At 40.2% G+C, this 22,632-nt stretch overlaps 1 protein-coding gene across 11 annotated transcripts in view; it reads right to left on the bottom strand.

Annotated features, from left to right (window-relative positions):
- The window catches only part of IKZF1 (IKAROS family zinc finger 1), a 68,727-nt gene that overhangs the window by 29,362 nt on the left and 16,733 nt on the right, over positions 1-22,632 (bottom strand). For all 11 annotated transcript variants that reach the window (XM_017738761.1, XM_017738763.1, XM_017738760.1 and 8 more), the window contains exon 3: positions 18,390-18,509. In XM_017738761.1, the coding sequence (XP_017594250.1) occupies positions 18,390-18,509 (120 nt within the window). The remainder of the gene's footprint in view (positions 1-18,389; positions 18,510-22,632) is intronic.

Genomic DNA, 22,632 nt, shown 5'->3' with positions numbered 1-22,632 from the left:
CTTTCACTCATTTCAATATGCCTACCAATTACCGTAACATTTGCCTATCAACAAAATATTTTTACGAAGCAACTAATGTTTTGGGGCACCCCAAATTCAGATACTAATGAAACTAGATTATCAGAAAACATATCACCCTGGAAAATGCTGATCCACTAAGAAATTAGACCACTGTCTCAAGCTCCATATCTGAATCTTGGGCATCTAGTCATCTCAGAAGTATCCTCTGTTTAGCATGCATGTGCAGGCAGGCATTTGTTACCTCCTCACAAACTCTGTTATAACCTGTAAGTTGATCAGTAGCACAGTAGTTAACAAAAAGGACATATATGGGCATATTCTGATTTCATATCTCAGAGATGGTTCAGGTATTGCTTTCCAATCTGCAGCAGATGGAAACTATGAAATCCTTGTTCCACTGTAGCACCCCAGGCTGAAAGCAACAATGTAGCAGTGGAGAGCAATTTCGAAGTGTCAAAATTATCTGGGAGCTTAAATCTCTTTGACTTTAAGTGATACTCAGATTTTTAAGACAACCTGAGCTTCCCATGGTGGGAGACTGAGGGGAGTGGAGAAACAGTAAACCCACACTAAGAATGCTGTGGAACTTGAGTCTTGCAGCCATAGCTCAGAAGCTATTACAGCTTCCCCCTTGTCCCCTTGGCTTAACATGAAACCTTTACCTTCTGTTCCTCTAACTCCTTCCACAAAGGGCAGTCTTAACGTATTACCCATTTCCTCCCTACCCACAGTTGTTTATCTCCCTAGTGTCTGTCATGGCCTGGAAGTTTGGATCAACTCCTACACCAGTTGCTATGATGGAATTTTAAATCACTCAAGTTGGAAGGTTTCTAGGGAGACCACAGACATTAAAAAGGAGAGAAGAGAAGAGAAGAGAAGAGAAGAGAAGAGAAGAGAAGAGAAGAGAAGAGAAGAGAAGAGAAGAGAAGAGAGAAGAGAGAAGAGCACCTCTAATTAATGGGTTCCCTAGGAAGTAGCTGGAGCAAAGTCCTTGGGAGTGAGTTTTTCCAGGTGCCAAATATCTCAAGAGAGCTACAGCGTCTCATTTTCAACCATGTTGTCTTCCACAGGTTTACTTCACATACAGACATGGGCCCTAAAAATAGTTATTCTTTTGAGAATCTATTGTTTATTTGTTTGTTGATTGTTTTGAAAGGACAATTTTATGAACTGTGCACAACACAGGTCTAGATCTCTGCTCAGCTTTCACATCTCTACAGGAAAGTTCAAAACCACATCATGGCTATGTCTCCTCTGTTGCAGCCATATTATAGGTGGCCCCTACAATGGTACTGCCCGTGTCTCTCCTTTGTATTCAAGGACACAGTGATGGTTCAGTTTGGGATTATCTTTAACTATGTGGAAAGCCATTATCTCAAGTTATTAAGCTGGAAACTTCCTGACTTTTTGTCTTTTCTCTTCTGTATTTATAAATCTCTCCCTTCCTGCACTCAGCTACCCACTCCAGCCTCTCCACTCTGATCTGTTTCTTTGTATTCCTGGAGGTGAAACAAAAGAGCTGCAGTTGTGACACTGCAGTTTCTGTATCACATTTTAACATTTCCACATCCTCCTCACTCTGTTATAAAAGTACTCTAAGAGGAAGAAGGGCAAATAATGAAATATAGGAAAGCAGGAAAAGAGGAAGCAGCCAAGAGACAGCAGCCCAACTGAAATGCTAAGAATTATGGAGAAGTGACAGAAAGGGAAGCATAAACCAGGAATTATACTTAGTGGCTTAGCAGAAAAAAAAATTAAAACTAACAAAAAATGGAGAGATTTAGCCCTTTTTGCCTCTCCAGTAATCTTACAAATTACTATTCTTCTCTGACTTTCATCCGCTTGACATTTATTTCCTTCCCCACCTACTTTAAGACAGGCACCAAACTGTGCTGCTCTGTGTGCAGCTGGACTCTTCCAAACCTGAACTAATCCAGACCATTCCTTATCTTCATATCAAAGGCACAATTATGCAATGGTCTTTCTTGCTGAAGGCAGCTGTGGGGGACAGAGTGATGGACGAGTACAGAAGGAAATTGGCTAAAGCAGAGTAGGGATTGCCTAACTGGGCAATCCTGCCTGGCTGGCAGCGGATGGAGCAGACAACTTAGGAAGTCCTTCCACTGAGATCATGTGTCCCATTTGTTCAAAATGAAACTTGGCTGCAGCAGAGTGTTTGAAATTCACATGAAGAATTTTCTCTTCTTCATTTCCAGATAAAATAGATACAAAACAGAACATGGACTACTTTAAGAACAGAGTGGGAATAGCAGCTTTTTACAGTCTTCCATTTCTTGGGGACTTTTTAGCAAGAATTTTTCTGATAAAAAGCTGAGTAGAAAGTAAAAACATGAGAAATGACCCTCTATAAATACCACAACACTAACAGTTATGCATCGTTTTTGAGTCAAGCTCCAGTTTTTGTCTTATCTGGTGGCTAAATGAATTTTGTAGTTTCTCAGGAAGACAGTGGTGAAATCCTGCATGTAAATGAAGACAGGGGTGTTACACAAAGGTGTACTGTGGTATATTTATTTGTTCATCACTGCTTGAAAGCTACCTTGTTGGAAGAACTGTCAAAACCATTTGTGGCTATTCCCCACAAAAGAGGCTGTCAGGAGGTGATAAGAAAGGGCTTTAGTAAGGCTTCACTTTCTTTGAAATACTCTTGCACAGAGAATATCAGCAGGTTCAGCTCTTCTCCCTACCATTTATCTGTAAATTAGGAAATATCCTGTGGGCCACTTGAGCAGTATTTAGTTCTTCAGCTGAAGTTAATGTAATCTGGGACATGTGGGTCTTCCTACCTGCATGGGAAGGAGTTAGCAGTATCCTCCAGTGAATGGCAGCAGTCCATGAGATGGAATCACTGTTGGAGACCTGCACTGCATGTCCCATCCTGCAGCTCTGACTGCTCTCCCAGTTCCTTACAGGTACAGCACCAGTACCTCTAGTTTACAGGGCAGAGTTTATACAGTGCATTATTCTTGTAGGGCTGGCAGTGACCAAGCTGTGCAATACCCAGTACATTTATGTGAGAGGAACATAAATGAATGTGAAGGCTTTGCCTAGCTTGTCATATCCTACCTACTACAGAGATGGACTTCTGTTTATTTCAGATTTGAGGGGCATGACCTGCCTTCTTCTGGCTTTACTAGTCCTGGTTTGACTTCACTTCAGTGGAGCCCCTCTTGATGTAGCTCAGCATTTCCAAGGATAAAATTCAGTCATGCAGCTGTTCAAGAAAGAATGTTTTGTTAAATCAAATGAGCATGGTAAGAGAGAACTTAGATATGGATGTTCTCCACAGGAAATGGATGTAATTTTTCTATATGACTTTGGATGAGAAATGTAAAGCAAAAGAGGCAGAAATAGAATCATTTTTCTGCCAATCCAGTCATAATGTTACTTACTGTTAAACCAGAACAGTTGGAAACAGCTAAGCATTGGGCTCCACTGCAACCCTAGCCATAAGGAAAGGCACAAGTAGTTTGGTTAAGGAACAGTACCACAAGGGGATTTTTATGCTGATGTAAACTTGGAAAAAAGAGAACATTAAATAGCAATAGAAATAGGTAATACTTGATCCAGAACTATTCTCAATTTCTCACCAATTATTAATAGTACTTATCCTCTAATATTCTCATTCTCACATTCAGTGTCCTACTGCTTCAGCCTATGGAGAATTTGATAACAAACAAAATTTTACAGCCTGAAAGGGGGGCAGAGCACTGGATGCAGACTGAGGAAATCTAGGTTTAATTCCTAGCTTAGCCACAGACTTCCTGTGTGGCCATGGGAAAGGGTTTTAATCCATCATGTGCCCTTACTTCCCTATCTGCACATTTTTCAATTATTTTAAAATAGGGATAAGACTTTTTTTTTTTTAATGGGGAATTCAAAAGCCATTTTCCTGCTTAGAGTGATTCTTATATTCAGGTACATGCCTCTCAAGTATCCTAACTCATAAAGCTGAAATCTGGCCATGCACTGGTCACCCTCTTCAGACCATGGAGGAGGCAGAAGTTGGAGCTCCAAAATATTGCGTCACTTAGGTATTTGTGAAAATGCTACCCATAATCTGTGATGCGTCCTACATCACTGAGAATTACACAAAGGTAGAATTATTGTTCAGTCTAATAAACCTTGGTTACACCCATAAAATACTGGATATCAAATGCTTGGAGCCCTCAGCCAGCTCTCCCTTATCCAGGATTGTTCAAGGTCAAAAAGTAAACTTTTTCTTCCTCAGACTGATACAGAAGCAGGAAAGAAATTTTATTTTTCCTCAGCTGACCTTTTCCCATGCTATCACTCTGTTCCAAGAGAGATGTAAAAGTCCGAAAGGCAACAACCTCAAGAGAAAAAGCATAAGCTGTTTAATAGTCAAAGCAGTTTTTAATTATTCTCCACACTGAAGCCAGCATGGCAAAAGTAATCAGTGATCTGAGAAAGGAGAGAAGAGAGGGGCTCGGCCTGTACCTCTGGTGTGGGAAATGACCTAAAACTGAAAACTGTGTCATCTGCAGTTCAGCTGTGTCGTGCTTCTCATACACATTCAGTTATGAGGTGTGAAATCTCACTCCAAAACCAAATTGCTAGAATATACATATATATTTTAAATGCAAAAGATCTTCAGAAACATCTCAGTGTAAAGAAAAGCCTGGACAAGATTATGGATCTGATATCCTGAAATTCGGGCTTATGTCCCAACTTTATCTTCAGCTTCCCAGCCTCCTGAGACCAGCCTCACTCACTTCTGTCAAACCAGTACCAGGCTGGAATTTCACTCACTGCAGTGGTACGTGCCAGGATTTCTGCCTTTCCAAATCAGGCACAGAGCTCAGAATCAGCTCTCCTCTTTTTCCAAAAGTCAAGTGATACAGTAGATTGCTCCTCTGTACTAAAATCTAGACTAATTAGGAGTCAGGAAGCTAATTGCTTCCGGATTACCCAAGTGATCTAATAATTAGTTGACAATCTTTATTTTATTCCCTCATGTACGATCACCAAATCCTTAATTTATTTACTTTTACCTGCTTTATATTTTTCAATCTTGCTTTTCAAGCTAAAGAGAATTGGTTTGAAACAAAGTTGAGTACTTTGAACCAAACCAATCCCACTGCACCCTGGAAGAACTCACAAGACTGTTTTGCTGCATCTCCTAGAAAAACAAATTTGCCCTCTGGTCTCTAGAATACTGTATATGGTTTAGATTCCACAGCAAAATTGATTACATTTCATTCTGCTCTACCTTACACTTACCTTGGCTAGGACTTGTAAAGCTTAATCAATTATGTATATATATAGCCTTAATTAGACTGTAAACTCTTTGGGGTGTTCTGTTTGTGTTTGTGCAGTCTTTAGAGTAACAGAGGTTCTTTTTCAGGAACCCTGTGCCACAACATAAAACCAGAGACAAAAAAAGTCCCAACAAAACAATTGGAAAATAATGGCAGTAGAAAAACCAAAGTTTAATTCACTCACTTTCTCAGTCTTACACCAACAGCAACAACTAAAATGGACAGAAGACACACAATTATATGCAACTAGAACAAGACCTGTGCTGTGAAAACTGGTGCCAGGCATTCAAAGGGTGATCAAAACTTGGTCTCCTGTAAGGGTTAATGATCTATTTAGGCTATCATTGTTGGCATTTCCTGCCATCTCAGCATTTATGGAATATTTGAAAGTGTCTAGCAGGCAAAGTTTCTGTCAAACTTCCTCTCTGCTCCTAGTCGCATGCCCTAGCCATTGTAAGTGCCTTTTACTTGGAAGAATCTTTTTCAAAGCATCTGCCCAGTTTATGTGTAAAGTGCTTTTCAAATATTCCAAAGGAAAAGCCATTGCATTGCATTTTCACCAAATATGATGGATTCTCAGGACAGAAACACACAAATGTGTGTCCTATTGTGTGGTAACATGTTAGGAAACCTTCCTTCTGATGAACTACCAAGTTGCAGCTCCTTGTTGCTACCAAGTCAGGGAGAGTGCATCAGCAGTGCCCAACCTAGGATTCATAATGCACCTAAATTCCATACGAACACCTAGACAGCATGGTGGGACTAAGTGTGAGGCAAATGGAAAGCATGAAAACCCTTCCTCATTAAAATGCAAAACAGCTCTACAGAAGTTGCTACTTCTTATTAGCTAAGATAGATTTTGGTATCTGCCATGGCTATGCTGCACTGTGGAATATAGTGAGGTCAAGAAAGGAAATGAAATCCTGCTAACTTCAGCACCTACAAACACATACATCCAGAAATACAGTTTGGGCTATTGGTTATGCAAGCTGAGCCAGGTCATGGCCGGGCAGGTCTGTCAGAGGCTGCAGAAAGCGTGCAGACTCGGTTTTCAGAAAATGAACCTTTACCTGGTAAACTGGTCAGCAACCAGAGACAAAAATGTGGGACTAATGAATGATGCTTTGTTCATTTAGAAGAGAGAAAGTCAAGTCTCAGTTCCAAGTTACTTGTCCAACACAAAAAGACAAAATTGTAATGGCTGATTATTTCTGAGCACATAAAACACTCAAATCCCAGTAATCGCAATATTCTGCTTGAAGGTTTTTGGACTCTTGGAAACTGTTTGTCATCAGGATTGTCACTTCCATTAGAGTGGTTCTAAGAGCTCTCCTTGCCACCAGGACAAATGAAGCACGGCTCATCCACACCTTCAAATCCCTTTACCTTAAAGACATCATGGAGTCTCAGGAAACCTGATGTGAATCACAGGCTCACACCAGCAGGGTAAGGTGCTTCTCAAGGGTTTGAAGAAGAGAATGTTAAAAGTTTCATTTTCTATTGTCATCTGTTTTATCAAATGAATGTGCAGTGCCTGTCAGTAGTGCAGGATGGTGGCATGCTGCAGCAAATCTTCCCAGCAAGTCTGCTGAAACTAGCTTCTACTGATGCAAATGTGCTATTTGCTAGAGCTGCCCATGGCTATCTGATTAACTCCCATCCTATGCCTGAATGTGAAAAACACAACCTGCAGCCCAGAATGTGAGGATCACTGTGTTCTCAGGAAGCAGGCAACTATTTGTGCTCTGTCTCACTGAGGGCAAAAAATAAGGGTGAAAAAAACCACCTTTGCACAGAAAACATGAGTTCCCACACAGGAAAGCAGGGGACTGCATTGTGCTCAACTAGCCTGGTCTTTGTGGGGAGATATATTTTGAACTCACCTGAAGCTCCCTGAGATGTGCATAAGGAGATTCCCTGAATACAAGTTGCTTTCTGGAGCAGGAGAGCAGAGGGGTCCATCACTACCACTATTAGAGTGGTGCTTTTAACAGTGCTTTTGTACTCATTAGCTCAGTTAGCTACTGAAACATCTCTAAGAAAGTTATCAAGTTAGGCACGCATAAGCTTTTAGTGGAAAGCTGTATCTCAAACAAGAGATACAAGATATTATATCTGCATTTTCCAGTAGATTATTTCAATATGTCACACATATCTCCCTCTGTGAGCAGTATATTGTTCAAACAGCTTCACTATGCAATCCTAAATTTGGTACAGCACTGCAAAAGAATCTTCTGGAGAAAAACTTTTAATGAATGATTCCCTGTCTCTCCATTACAGACCTTATCTATATAACACTGCAAGGAATTAAGTTAATAGAATACCTGAATGCAAGGAGGAATTTCATTTATGAGCAGCAGGGGAGAATTCTCAGGACCCATGTAGCCCTCACTGCTGAGCCAGCAGTGGCAGGCAGGAGACCCTCTTCAGGCAAAGAATGCTAGCAGGAAGACTTGAGGGCATGTGTGTTTCTCCCTCCTTTCCCCATCTCTCTCTATCTTCGTGAACTCCTTTGTGGGCCTTCTAGTACCATGACCTTCACAGCTGCCTTGGCCCAGCAGCTTTACACAGACTAGAAAAGCCACAATGGGTACCAGCGGGTCTTCCTCAGCTGCTGCCCACTTCCCAAATGGAATTTACAGTTTACTTTCTTATAGGGATACAGACAAGCTAGCAGGAACTAACCTTTTCCTCTTTTAGGTTTGAAAAAAAAAATTTTATGGCATGTGTTTATGTTGCAGAGTGCATGTTTGCTTGGTCTTAAGAAGAAGAAAAAGCTCAGCTTTCAAGATAAATGTTCTTTTGCATATGTGGACTGTTTTTACATTGACATAAACATAGAGGAACTTGATTTTCCAGGCACATAATTTTATGAGTGTTAAAATGCATATTTGTATGTACATATGTGTATGTGTGTACATATAAACATGCAAAGGCAAAAGTACGGAATAAACAGCTCCTGATATCTGGAAAATACATTGCCATTTCAAATTTCAGAGGGAGTATTAAAGAAAAAAATGAATTATAGAAAGTTTTAGAAATGTAAAACATATTTGCATTGTCTTCGAAACACCAAGGGTTGTATCATGCATTGTATAAATCAGTCTCTCTCTTTGAACACAGGAAAGAGCTTATTATTAATGCTTATACTGTACAGCAAATGTAGACTCATTAATGTGTAATTACAGAATAAACAATATCAGACTTCTCTAGTCTGTTTTGCAAGGAGAAAAAGAATTCCATTTAACACCACAATAAGCCCATGATAGGATACCAATTTTACTAGGATCTACTAGCAATGTGATGGCAAGATTAAACAAATGTGATACTACAACAGAGGTAATGCCTCATTACCATTATTCCTCCCTCACATGTTTCATGTGTTGGGCTCCAAAGCCACTGAAGCCTTTTGCTAGCACAATTATCATTTCTCATTCTTACTTCTACTTGCCATTATGCAGACAAATGGACAGGAAGCTCAACACCTCCCCAGAAAAGCCTAGTTCCCATTTGACTTCTAGATAAATTGCTGTAGATCCACACCTGCAGCAGACAAAGCTCCAGTGACCACGCTCGCCATCAGGGCTTCCCCACCTCCCCTCCACCGTCCAGCCATGGGAGGTGCCAGTTGCAAAATTAGTTGTATTCTGGGGGGAAGAAGGATGAACCCTGACTCCCAAAGGAAGGCACCATATCAGTGTGGAAGAGATGTTCTCACCTCTTTGCTCATGGCTTTGGTCTGGGAAAGCCAGGAGGAGTGCTCTGCTTTGGAAAGGCAGAGACATTCACAGCCTGAATTGTGAATAAAAGCCAGCTGGACCTCAGGGTATGGATGGATCATGGACACTTTGACACTTCCCTCAGTCACGTAGGTGTTTCCCCTTTGCAAACCTGGGCACAAAACCCAAGCAGTGGGTCTCACCCCACAATAAGGCAAATGTATTTTTCATAGTGAATTCTATAGGTGCATGTGTTTCTTTTCCCCTGAAAACAAATTCTCATATGGAAAGAACTGGAAAGATATATTTGAAAGGCAGATGCAGCATGAGGGGTGCAGAAACAGCAGTGTTCCGCAGCTGGCAGTCCCCATTTTGGTGCTAATGAAACCATTCCGCTTCAATGCCAACCACTGCTACCACTTCCGAGCATTGCAACACATATTCAAAGCAGGAAAAAACAGGCTCCATAACTCGGTCCATATAATGCTGAGGTGCACAGTACTGTGAATGAAAAGGGATGGATCTCCCTCCAAAAAACCCCTAAGCCACTATTAAAAATCAGAACATGAAGCTCTTAGCTTAGACAAAAAAACCCCCCCAAACTCAAAAGCCACCAGAGATTTGGGAAGTTCAAATCCATAGCAGGGATGTTGGCTGATCACAGCTTCTTACAAATACAGGATGCTTTTAAATGATGAAATATGGAGAATGAATATTTCCTCTTCTATTAATTGCAACATGAGCTGAAAGTGTCGCCAGCTTTAGTTTAAACCCACCTTTCCATTGCATTGAACATTTCTGTTGTTACTTAATCAGCAGGGAGAGCAAAATCATGTGAAGATACTCTCTGTTATATGAAGGAATTAGCAATTCATTCTAAAGATCTCAACTATTATTTATTTTTGATGGAGGTGTCAGGGAACAGAAAGTGAGTTTCTCACATCGTTCCATAAAATAATCTAGAAGTTACTGAAAACTCTGGTAAGAGCCACTTCCTCAGAAGTAATATTTCCAGGGTAAAAAAAATGGTTCATGGGAAAGTTCTCCTTACTCTTCAGTTTCTTCTTTTTTTTTTTTTTCTTCTTTTTTTTTTTTTTTCTCTTTAAACTCTGATATGTGGCTTGGAAGAGTGGAAGTTAATTTATGCTTTCATATTTCTCCACTTTCGCTACATTTATTACACTTCTCAAGAGAGATAATTTTGGACTATCTTTGGGGGAGGAGAAACAAGGAAAATGGAATGTGAAAAGCAAAGAGCAAAATGCGTGCCTTAACTTTTACTTTTGATCAGGCCTGTTTTGGCTGGAAATTGAGAGTAATTCTGTGCTTGCTCTGCCATTTTTTTTCAATCAGGTTCTTAATCCAATTTTTAGGTATGGATTCTGGCATGTTAGGATTGAAATCTCATTTGCATCAATAGAGTACGAGTTACTCACTTCCAAAAATCCTACTTGGTGCCTGTGGTGTCACTATGGCTAATGGTGAAATGCCAGATTATATACCTTCTTGGGATCTCTTTTTTTATGCAGGTAACTTAGACACCTAAATGTTTCTGAGAAACATGACCCTAAACTGCAATATGGGAACTGGGCATTATTCCTAACTCCAAAATGTGTAAAAAAGCAAAGAAAGAAGCACACACCAGGGTTAATTTACTAGGAATTATGTTCCTGCATGCGCACCTTTATAACACAGAATCCACTTATGGGTGAGGGAGGAAGCTAGGGAGGGAGGGAGGGAGGGAGGGAGGCAGGGAGCAGCAGGACATCTCACATTGCAGGCTGAGGTCTAGCCTGCTTTTGGGCTGCTGCTCTGCTCACTTGCTTGTTCAGGGAGGCAGCTGGATGAGCCATGACATAAGCTGTCTCTGGAAGCCAGAATCCTGGGATACTAGCTGATCCACCTTCACGAGTTAACAGCTTGTTGTGTTCACATATATTCACCATAAATAACATGCTGAGGGTGAGCCTGCACTGGTGGCTATGTCATATCTACCTATTGCCCTTCAGGCAAAGCTTTTTCCTAAGAGACCATCTGAGGCTTCAAGAAAGCTCACATAGTGAGCTCAAAGGATAAGGTTCGGGGACAAACCTCTGTCCTGCTGCAATGAGTGGCGTTTGCTCCTGGCTTTAAGACTACAGCTCCAAAAAGGACCTCTTCCATCCCCTCTTTTTATCATAAAGGGTTTAATCTACACTGAGGAAAACTGTGGAGGCATGATCACGCTGCAAATCCTTCCTTGCAAATCTCAAACATGGGGGATTCAGCTACAGTGACATTATGTTCGCACATTTTTCTGTGGGACAGAGCCTGGAAAGTTCACACCTGAGGGGAAAGCATTGCTGCAGGTCCTCTGCAGCCAGAAGCCCTCTCCTCCCAAGGAGGCACCATAGCAGGAGTTGAAATTACAGAAATGTGAGGAGTGGTTGAACAAAACCAAAAGAGCAGCTGGTTCCAAAACAGCACCTCTGTAGAGACAAGTGGTCCCTGCACTGTGCCTCAGTCCAGCAGTTTTCTCTAAGACTGCAGTCCTGAAGAGCACTCGGGGTGAAAGAGGACTTGCTCAAGGTAAAAAGCAAGCCTACAACAAAGAACAAGCAAGGATTAACACAGAATGAAGGAGTGGCTGGTGTTGGGAGGCCAATCCAACCTTTTGATGAAGACTCATTCCCTTAAAATAACCTGAGGTTTAGCAAGCTGCAGTTACAGAGGTCCTCCTCAGCTTAAAATATGCCCATCTTCCAGCCAGAGCCCAGTGTTTCTGCAGTTGAGCTGCAGCCACTGCTGAGATCCTGCTAGATAAATTTCACTCCTGAGCTAGAATGGGGCTTATCTCTGAGGCACATCTCTTCTGCTCAGATAAAGAACTTCCTCTCACTACAGTTTAGATCAGCAGACTCAATCTCTTTACCCAAAGCCACACAGCTAAACACACTGCATCTCTCCAATTCAAGCAATGCTTGGCACTCTCCAACACTGAAGAAACAAAACTTGCACAGTTCCCAGTCTTTTCCTGAATTTTGTGCTGATGTTCTCTTCTGAAAACACAGCTGTATCCAGCAGGTGCTCATGAAATAGGCTGCAGCTCCACAAGCTACACAGCTCTGGAGAAATAAGAGAAAAAACCCCATAGCTTCAGCACCTACTGCAACGTCATGTTGCCACACAGTGGCAACACAAATCATACTTCTGTCATACTTCTGAGTAAAAAAAATCCTCACAAAACTAAATAGAAATAATTTTAAAAGTACAATTCTTTTTTAGGATCAGTTCTGTTCTCAAGGATTTGATTTTGTCATGTGCTATGGTTGTGTCAGAGGGCAAATTTTTACATGCCTGATCTGGCTTTGCATGGGTTGAGACAAATGCACTAATAATGCAGCACAGCCTACGCTGGGGCAGCGGCAGCTCTGTTTTCCAGGCTGGGTCCCCCTTACCTCCACAAATTTCTTGCAAGTTTGCTCTGAAAATGTTCACTCTCCATTACTTGAAGCAAGCATTTTTAAATTTGTTAGAGGAATTCACCTCCAGGAATAGGGTTGTTTTCCACTTGCCTTTGTGCACATTTTTCTAAGTCCGAAGTCATTACACAGATCAGAGCTTGTCTTTGGCACAACAGGAAATTCCCAACGGCCCCAAATACCTGGGTCTTCCCTCTAGCACACTGTTTCACACCATGCTCATGCAAAACAAACCTTTGAAGGCTGGAATATAACATATATCCTGTATGGCATATTTAAGGGCATTCATGAAATTTGTCATGTGCCTTCTCCAGCTAAACCACCCCCATCCTCCTCCATACAAATTCCCATAAGAGTTTTGCAGACAAAATGAAAATAATCCTGACAAAAATCTCCTGCCTTCTCCTTAAAATTATAAGTTGTACTGGCAGGCTCTCAGAGCAATCAATACCAGTCCATACTGGGGCATGTTACTTTGGGGTTAGAAATGGGGGCTTCAGACCAAACAAGAGGGGAGATTCCCAACTTCCCTATTTTAAAAGTTCCTAAAATATTTCAGTTTCAAGTTTTTCAATTCCTTCAGAAGCCTCCTCAGGACTTTCAAGCCTTGTTTCATTGTGGAGGGTTAAGGACAATTTTCAAAGCTCCCCAAACCATCTTGAAACAAATTTTCTCTCTGCTCTCATGAGGGCTACATCAGGTGAGACAGCAATTGTTACCAGTTACTTACAAAGGCTCATCAGTTTCTACACACTTCCATACCTTTGAGCCGCAGACATATCCATCTGAAGCCTGAGCAAGTAAAACATATTGCACAGCCCTCCTGGTTACTTTAGGTCTCAGAATTTGGTTCTCTGAATGTCCAGGTGGACACATGCCACACTTTATAATTCATACACAAGACACTGAGCTTACAGCCACTGAACTCCCACAAGGAGGAGTGTGCAAAGATGTTTAGCTCCAGCAGTCTTATTCCTCAGCCCCTTTCCCTGCCCAGCAGAACTACCAGGGCAGCAGTGAGCTGGACCTGTCTGAACCACAGGAGCGATTTTGCAAGCTGGGGTGGGGCACTTCCCCTTTTTTCTTTCCTTGCTTTTCCCCTCTGTCTGCCTTTCCACACTTTTAGTCTGTCTCCACCCAGCTGTATGTGAGTTGCAGTAGATTTATGTAATGGCAATGGTTGTGGTTGCCTGGTGGCCCCTCAGCAATGCTTGTGTCGGTGCTCTCAAATGGTTGAGCTCCTTTTAAGGAAATAAAGTTTCAAAGCTGCTCAGAGAGGGGACACTTGTGTGCATCAGTAAGTAGCTCCTCATGCAGGTTATGACCTCTGAATGCCCATGGCTGGGAGGGCAGACCCCAGGGTGTGAAGGCAATGCTGGAGTCCCAGTGATGCCAGGCTCCGAAGCCTGCAGCTACACAGGCTTCTCCTTCAATAACTGAGTTGTGGGAGGGAGGTGACATCATCCCTTGGTATTTCCCACTGGGAGAGAAAAATGTCAAAAAACCATATTCCTTTTAATGTCTCTTCCCATACTTGTTTATTTTAAACAATCAGACTTTATAGCTTCAAATGAATCTTGTCTGTCTTCTACTGATATCTAAGATCACCCTGACTGGTTACTTTGGGTATACTCTGTCAATTGCACAACAGTTTCAACCCAATTTTGTGAGATGACTTCTCCCCACCTCTTAAAAAGAAGAAGATCTCTATGCATTATTTTTTTCAGGTCCAGACTGTAATCTGTGACTACAGTGGTAACACTTGACTTCTGTATTAGAAGTTCATGCAGCACCAGACAGCTGTCTGTGCAGAAATGGTGAGCCCACAGCCTCTTTCTGAGGCCACTAACACTGTGAGATGGCTTTTTTTTACCCAGTGATGGCCAGCTATGGAATGGGCAGTTACGGATAAAGGAAGGCACTGCCTACCTTTCTAGACAAACGCTACCACTGCAGAAAATGGCTTTCTCTGTGAAGTAGGGTCTGATGTACAGCTCACTGAGTCACTAACTTCCCACACATGGCTTGAATTAGGATACAGTCTCAGAGCACAAACAGCCCTAAGTTGCAACTGTTTACCACACACAGGATGTTCAGTACTGATGATCCACAAAAGGTGCACCCAATGTTTAACCTGAAACTTGCAGAGACTGAGAATTATCAAACGATATTTCAAATAGTGTATGGGAAATAGGGCTGTCCAAAATAGGCTACAAAGAACTAATTCTTAATGGAATGGACTTTCAGTGGGATGTGTATTTCTAAATAACTCAGACTAAGATTTCAAAAGGCTATTTAGGAGAGATGATAAAACTGAGTCTCTAGAGCCTTCAAGAGCTGTGAAAATCTCACACTTTGCTGAAAATATTCCCTGTGTTTTCTAGAGAAACTATCTGTAGAGCACACAGGTGAAGAGAATAAGAAAATAATAAAATGTTATAGGTGCCAGATCAGCCCGAGAAGTAAATTTGGGGTGGAGAATAGGACAAGGAAGGAAGAAGATCTAGTGGACAGAGCAGCAGAAATTAAGCATGCAGAAGGAAGCTGCTCAACACATTCTGGGGGTCGCAACATTAAAATCATAATAATCTCATCAAGGAAATGAAGAGCCTTGATGGTGAGAAGAACATCTCTTTCAATATGTTTCTGCTTTGCTGTGCTGCTTGGGGTTATTACTAGAAACTGTTGATGACTTTACTTCCATAAATTACCCTTTCAGACCCATTGATCATTTTTGCATTGGTAAGAAGAAACCCATGTTTTGGGCATCCCCCCTGCCTGGAACACAAGTCAAAACATACATTTCATGATCCTCTGGGTTTCTCCCTTAGGAAATTTGCACCCTCTCTAGTCATTTTAAGTGAGAATTCAAAAACTGAAGGCACCCAATAAAATCTGGTGAGTAGAGAACTTCAACACCTTCCTTCTCAGAGCAGGAGAAATATTTCAAATAGTTCTATCAGCTCTATAACCCCACATTCAAGTCTCAGTACAGGTTTGAAAGAAGTACAAAAAGAGATTTTCGAAAATGCATGGAGGAGCAGAGCCTTTCCTTTCTAAAAATAGCTTATTTCCTGTAATCTTTGCCCTTCAAAATGCTACATTGATGAAAAAGGTAATTTAACTTTTGACTCCAGAGTTAAAGATTATTCCATGAAATGTTACTACAAATCTGAGTAAGCAAGCTGTCACTTGAACATTTTTATCTCACAGGCTGATTAAAATTAATAACAGATTTCTCACCTAATTTCAGTAGGATGAGGTAAATACTTATGCTTTTCATTTAACAAATCTGCAATTCCCGTTGTTAACTCTATAGCCTCACGTGCACAAGAAAGTTCTCCAGAATGTAGAGACCCTCTTCAAAAAATGTCTGACTCAAATTCCTTGGTGTACACTGTATGGACGGCTTATCTCTCAGGGTGTTACCGATTAAGTGGAATGTACTGTAAATCCTGTGTTGAAATAAATCCAAATGCTAGGGAATTCCCCTCTGATGAAGGAAACAGATGGGACATTAGGAAAGTCATACAGAGAGAAATTGTTGGCTGGTCATATCTGCTCGTGCAGGGCCTGTCGGTTACCACAGGCCACAGTCTAGCTCCCACCTGCAGATGCACACAGATAATATCAGTGGGTTTTTACAGTGCTCTCCTGTCTATCTTTCATTCTACAAACTACTTTTTCAGATCCCCCTTGTCAACCTAAGTTCAATGATAAATAGAGGTGAGGAACAGATCTTGAGACTTGGAGATGATGGTGTTGTACTAAACACCAAGCCTGTCTACACTGCAGTGCCTCTGCCTACATATGAAGACAGCCCCCTTCATCCCTAATACATCTATAGGATCATACAGGCCAAACACCACTCCTAAGGCATTATGTTATTCATAAGAGACTTTCTTTTGATAAAGATCTAGAATGTGCACAGCAATCATATGGCTCCTGATATGCCTGGGGCATGTGTTCAGATCCTCTTTGTAAAAAAGGAGAACTAATTTTTTTAATATACTGTTTTCAGAGACTTAGCTTAGAGTTAGAAAAAAGGAGCAATAAAAGAGGTAAAAGTGTATGCAGCTTTACAGAAAAGAAAAATATTGGAAGCATTGGTGTTGATACCTACAGATCATCCATAAAGCAGATTATTGTGAATTGTCTTTGTTTTGGTTGACTATGGTAAATGTCTCACTACAAGATGTAACCTGTGTAAACAAAAGAGCTAGGGGTAGAGAAAGTGGCTGAAGAAAAATTGTTAAAGTCAGGACATGGAAAATCTAATTTATTGCTGAGTAATGAGAATAACAGATGGAACTTATCATATTTAGAATATGTGTATATATTGATATATGTGACCGAACTGTTGGCAGAATCATTACATCATCAGCAAATATAAAGTTCAACTTTGCTGGGTCTGCATGATATTTGTGAGTATATTAAAGAAAATTCAACACTATGAAAAATCCTATTTGTTTGGGTTTGAACAAAGAACTTAAAAAATTTAATTTCTGAATCAAGGCTTAAATATTTTGTAGGGTTAGTTACTCTGGGAGAAAGGAGACATAACTCTTTTTATGGAGTTGATAGACAAGCAGTTAATGAAAGATTTTGTCCAAATATCTTTGGACTGAAACATTTAGTAAGCAATCAGATTGTTAAAAAACATTTTTTAAAATTAATTTGTTTATAAGGTATGTCAATATGCATGTAAGAGCTGGAATTTTTGCTCACATTTTTGATAAGAGGGGATCAAATGGTAAATAAAATGAAAATGCATAAGATGATGCGCCTACTACTAGCTTGTGCTGGAGTTGGGAGTGGGTTCTATTCCTAAGGCTGACACCATCCTGCTGTATTATGGTGAATTGATTATTTTGCCTTCTGTGCCTCCCTTTCCACCTAGTATCCTTTACTGGATTTCCTTAGACAATAAATATGTAAAGGCACTTGCAGTCTTCCTGTAAATCATCCACCCTGACCCTCACTGTTACAATAATGTAAGAATGTATGAATCATGAATAATACTTTTAATTGTGGGTAGATACTTGTACTTTGATACTCATGACTTTACAGAAATGATTTTGTCATATAGGGCATTGATCACAGCATTCTGGGAGTCAGTGTGCTTTTTTTTCCTTTTTTCCTTTTTTTTTTTTTTCCTGCTGGTAAACAGGCATGGTGCTCAAGCAATATTTAGTCTTTTTAGTGCACTACATGGGAGCAAGGGCACGCAGTAGTCAGCAGCATTGCTGCTCCTTGGTGTGATACTGGGATCCCTAAGAATAATCAGCATTTTGCAAAATCATCTCTGGACGACAATTTTAACCAAACAGACTTTATCAATTGCGGGTTTTTATCTAAAAGACCAGTGTTTTCTAAAGTTCTCCCAGGTAAAAAATCAAGGATAAATGGAGATCAGATATTGGAATCTGAAATATATGAATACTATGTATGTTTTAATATGCATTTCTGGGGAAATCTGAAGTGCAGATAACACAATTACATTAAAAATAGCATTCAAATTAATAATAAAAATAATAAAAATACCTGAGCATTTACTGAATTTTTATCAAATCTGACTTCATATAATTTTGACCTGGAACCACATATTTAATTCTATTTCCTACATAGAATGAAACCTATATTTCCTGGGGAGAATTTCATGCAACAGTCATGCTTTAGAAAGAAGATAAATAGTAGGATCTTTACAACTTCTCTGTGGATGAAGATTCCTTTCCCAAAGAACAGGTTGCACAAAAAACACTATGTACCTGAAGAAGATGAAAAGACACAGGACCTGCTTGTTTACCAGCTTATGAAAAAGTAATTTAACATTTTTGCTATATCATCTACTAGTATTTCTTATCAGAGTGGATTTGTCATCTTACCCAAGATTCTGTCATTCTTAGAACTCTGCTGACCTCCAGTACTAGTTGAAAGGTCCTCTGGTATAGGCATAGGTTCGTCTGGATCATCAGGGACATCACTAGTTGGAGGACTTTCCTTTCCTAATAGTGAGGAAAGTAGCATCAGTTAGTTGTCAGAGTAGCCTCATTTTCAAATAATAAAATTAGAGGAACCACAAATCAAATAAAACTTAAAAAGCCCCTAAACGCTACTAAAACATGATATCCTTAGGACCAAACCCTACTCTCCTGCAGGGAAAACATCTTATGAATACAGGGGAATTATATTTTTGAAAAGAATGCATGCCAATGTCTCTGCCAAATTTACTGAAGTCTGGATACACAGTTATTAGCCTTGCCATTTTGGGTATTTGTGAGACATGCATGTTTTCTAGCTGCCATGCTCATAAGATCTAATTTAGCTAACACAGACTGACAGGTTACAAAGGTTATCAAATGGACGTCCTTTGTAAAAACACTTCTTTCTTCCACAAGTTCTCCTTGAGAACACATCAAGATTTGCTTCAAAGACAGAGTGAAGTCTAACTCAGAAGTGTTCTGGGGCTCCAAAAGAACTACCTCAAAAATAAAATTTTATCTTCAACTAAAAATTCAGCTACAATGCCAGCAAGTTTCACTAATACCCACAGATCAATTTCTGGCTGGTCCTTGTGCCTACAAGTAGACACAAGGAGAAGTGCCTGTAGGTCCCAGGACTTCTTAAATATGCACAATTAGCAGAATTCAGCAAACACGACTTCAAGGATTTTATTGTCTTTTATTTGTAAATAGGAAACAAACCCTAATATCTTGTGTACACAAGGTTTTGCAGAGGAAAACAAATTGGTGCTTTAACACATTGTAGGTATTGTGGAATTGTTTTAGAGCTGAACACAATACAATAAGAAAAGGAACTCTCTTGCTAAGTGTTGTGTTTCCAGAAATGGTGAGATTTCTTGATTCAGCGCTCAGTCACAGCATACATCTCCAGCCCACAGTACTATCACTGTCTTGCAGAACTTCTTTTAAAATGACATCATGCATCTCTAACAAAAGCATGCCTTGGAAACAACTACTTGAAGAAATTATCTAAGTGATTACTTTCATTGACTATTACTAGAAGACTGGTCTTTGCATTAATAGCAAAGAATAGAACGGGCCCAGAGCAGGATTTGAACTCAGTAATGTTCACATAAGACACTTGTCTCCCAAATGGAGATGTTACCAAATTACATTGATTAAATCTGTTAGACATCCTGTAGCAATTGGCAAAACAGTAAGGGCAGTAATTCCATGGCACAAAGCCCTAGCAAATTAGTGGTTTTTTTCCTAACAATAATTCCTCATTAAAACACAAACTTTATCCATTAAATCCATTAAACTTTAAAGCACTTAACAGAAATGGAAAAATTAAACCAAATATAGCTTAATTAAGTAACAGCAGTTTAGTGGCGCCAGTTATGGACTTGATCTGAATGAAGTGAATGGTTTCCTCTCTACCTCCTGGATTGATCAAAGCATTGTGCTTTCCATCTTTACTGATCATGACGGGGAGAAATGACAGGTAGGTTTAAGTCGCCTTCCAAATTAGCTGGTTTGAGTCGTTTGCACAAATCTATGTTTAAATGAATGAAATAAGTATGTGACTGCATTTCTTAATGACATATCTATCAAACTGTGGAATAATCACTGAGCAGGAGTTTTGAGAGCAGCATCAGGTGAACCATCCCAAACTGCAGCCAGAGGACTCCAGGGTAATGAAGAAACAGTCCTGCACTGGCAGAGGGACTAACTAGATGATTTAATAAGGTCCCCTTATATCCACCTTCTGTGGAGTGTTCTTAAATGGGCAAAATCACAACTACTGGATGTAAGTGCAAGAGCAAAGGTGGATTGCATAAATAGACAAGAAGGAATATGAATTTTACAGCAAAGGAAAATAAAAGCAGGAAGTAAGTTCATTAAAACATTTTTTTGCCATTCATTGTTTAGCTCCTTATTTAGTTATTTCTTCAGATTTCTGAGATGTAGGGAACTTATACAACTGATAGCAAATTTTCCATTCCAAGTTCCACCCTGACAAGCTGCAGTTCCACCCTGACAAATGCACAGGTGAGGAGAGACAACTGAAACACTTCAGTTTGTTCAACATATTTTGCCCCACACAAAACAAAAACAAAAAAATCCCAGAGGTTTTATTGCAGGACAATTAACAGCGTGGCAGCTCTCTTCGTACTGCATGTAAGTTAAGGAAATTTGTTAAAAAGTAACAGTAATCCAAAGCTACCTGCATCCAAGGATCTCTTTTAACTGTGCTCCCAGTTAAAACAATGGAGGTTGATGCTTTGACTGAGTCTAGGCTGAGAAGAACACTTACCCTAAAAACCTGAAGACTCTTTTTGGTTACAAACCAATATAAACTCCTCAGAACTATGGGATAACAGCAAACAAAATAATATCTCTCTAAGTGTGTAATTAGGCATCCTACAATATGTAGTCTAAGTGGAATACTTTGAAGATAAGTCAGAGAAGTCTTTTTGGAATAAAAACCTGTTAGCAGAAGAGTACGTTTGCAGTGGTGAACTCTTTGGTTCACTAAATGCGTATCAGTCTTCTGCTTGTTAAATTAATAGCAGTTTGCCCAGGTGGTATGAATCAGACTTGCCTCACGGACTTGGTGGGGCAGAAGCTGGAGATCAGGTCTGCTTCCCTCTTTGCAGGAGACTGCAGTTCAGAAAACTTAGTAAACTTGGCTTTAATGACCCATTTAATACAGTTTGATTTCTTCTTGTTACACATGATTGAGAAATCCCTACATGCAAAAAGGGCAAAAATAGTGGATTTAAAATAGATCCATTTATTGAGCTGTGTCTCCTGGATTCTAGGGCATCGTATTTGTATTTCATGCCTTAACTACATCTAAATCATTACACCATGGTAAGTTCATTACTGCATGGCAATCTTACATGTACACAATCTCACATTATTTTTCCAATTAATTTAGAAATGGAAGGCAGGTGGGGAAATGGGGGAATGCTTTCCATTTTAATTTCAAACAGACATGCCCAGAACAACAACTGGTCAAAGGAAAAGGAACTAAATCCCATCCCAACATGCTCTTGGTTAAGTCATAAATAGAAGGAACTACAACTGCAGGCTTGCAACAACAACTGTTGTATCAAACATTCCTTCATTTCAACCTGCATCTCTGAAAGATGGTCTCAGATTTCCAACACTGCCATTTCTGTATAAAAATAGTCAGAGAACAGCCTAACCTATCAACGATGCCTGGCAAGGCACTCAACTTCTCTCTATTTGAGTTTCCTCATCTCTGCCCAAGAAATATAGTTGAAGCCATAAGGAAAGAGAGGAAGGGAAAAAACTTGCCAGTTCAATAAAGTTTTAGTACCCTTTATTTCTGTCAAAGTCCTTAGCCTAGTGTTCCTTTAACATGTACATCCAGCTCTGAGAGCGATTCAGTTCATGCCAGAATGGTGCTGCTGGTGCTTCAACTGTTGAAAAGAAAGCCAGGGCAGGACGTCTTATAGAAATCTCATTCCCTATCCTTTCACAAACTAATGCTGGGTATGTATGTATTTAATACTGAGGGTTTCTTCTTCCTGCTTTTGCAGAGTGCAGCACAGAGTGCAGCACAGCCTGGTTTGTTCTAGGAGATCTCTTTATGTTAGATGTGGAAACATTTGTACCGTTTTTTCACCTTCCTTAACTGTTAGGCCCTAGAACTGAGAAAAAAAAAAAGAGAAAAAAAGGCAGGAAAAATACTGCTTGTTAAGTGAGATATTATCTGTGTTTTCTGACTCTCTTTTATGGGTGCCGGATACCATTTGGTTAAATGTATGTCAGCTCTCTCCTCATTTCAGAACTGCAACTGCTTGTCTCATGAAATATCACTTTCAGGAGAAAAATAAAAAGTGTGAATTCTGTGCTAGTCACACAGTATTTCAGTTCCTCTAGGAGTCAGCCATGCCTGGATTCCCCGAGGTGGGAATGCCTGTGTGCATACAGGATTTGGCTCACTCACATCAGTTTTATACTCTCCTGGCCCGGCTGGTTGCTGCCACACCTGAGTCAGCTGCAGCTGCATAAAGCACGTGGCTGCAAAACACCATGTTTGAGCTGGGGTGACTGTTTCTAGAGACCTTCTTTATTTCTGTGTTTAAAAAAAACCCAAAAAGCCCCAAAAGAAACCCACCAAACCAAATTT

Source organism: Corvus brachyrhynchos, unplaced genomic scaffold, assembly GCF_000691975.1.
Source record: "Corvus brachyrhynchos isolate BGI_N302 unplaced genomic scaffold, ASM69197v1 scaffold23, whole genome shotgun sequence".
NCBI classification, from domain to species: domain Eukaryota; kingdom Metazoa; phylum Chordata; class Aves; order Passeriformes; family Corvidae; genus Corvus; species Corvus brachyrhynchos.
The sequence above is the reverse complement of the archived record's forward strand: the minus strand, read 5'-3'. Positions and strand labels throughout refer to the sequence as shown.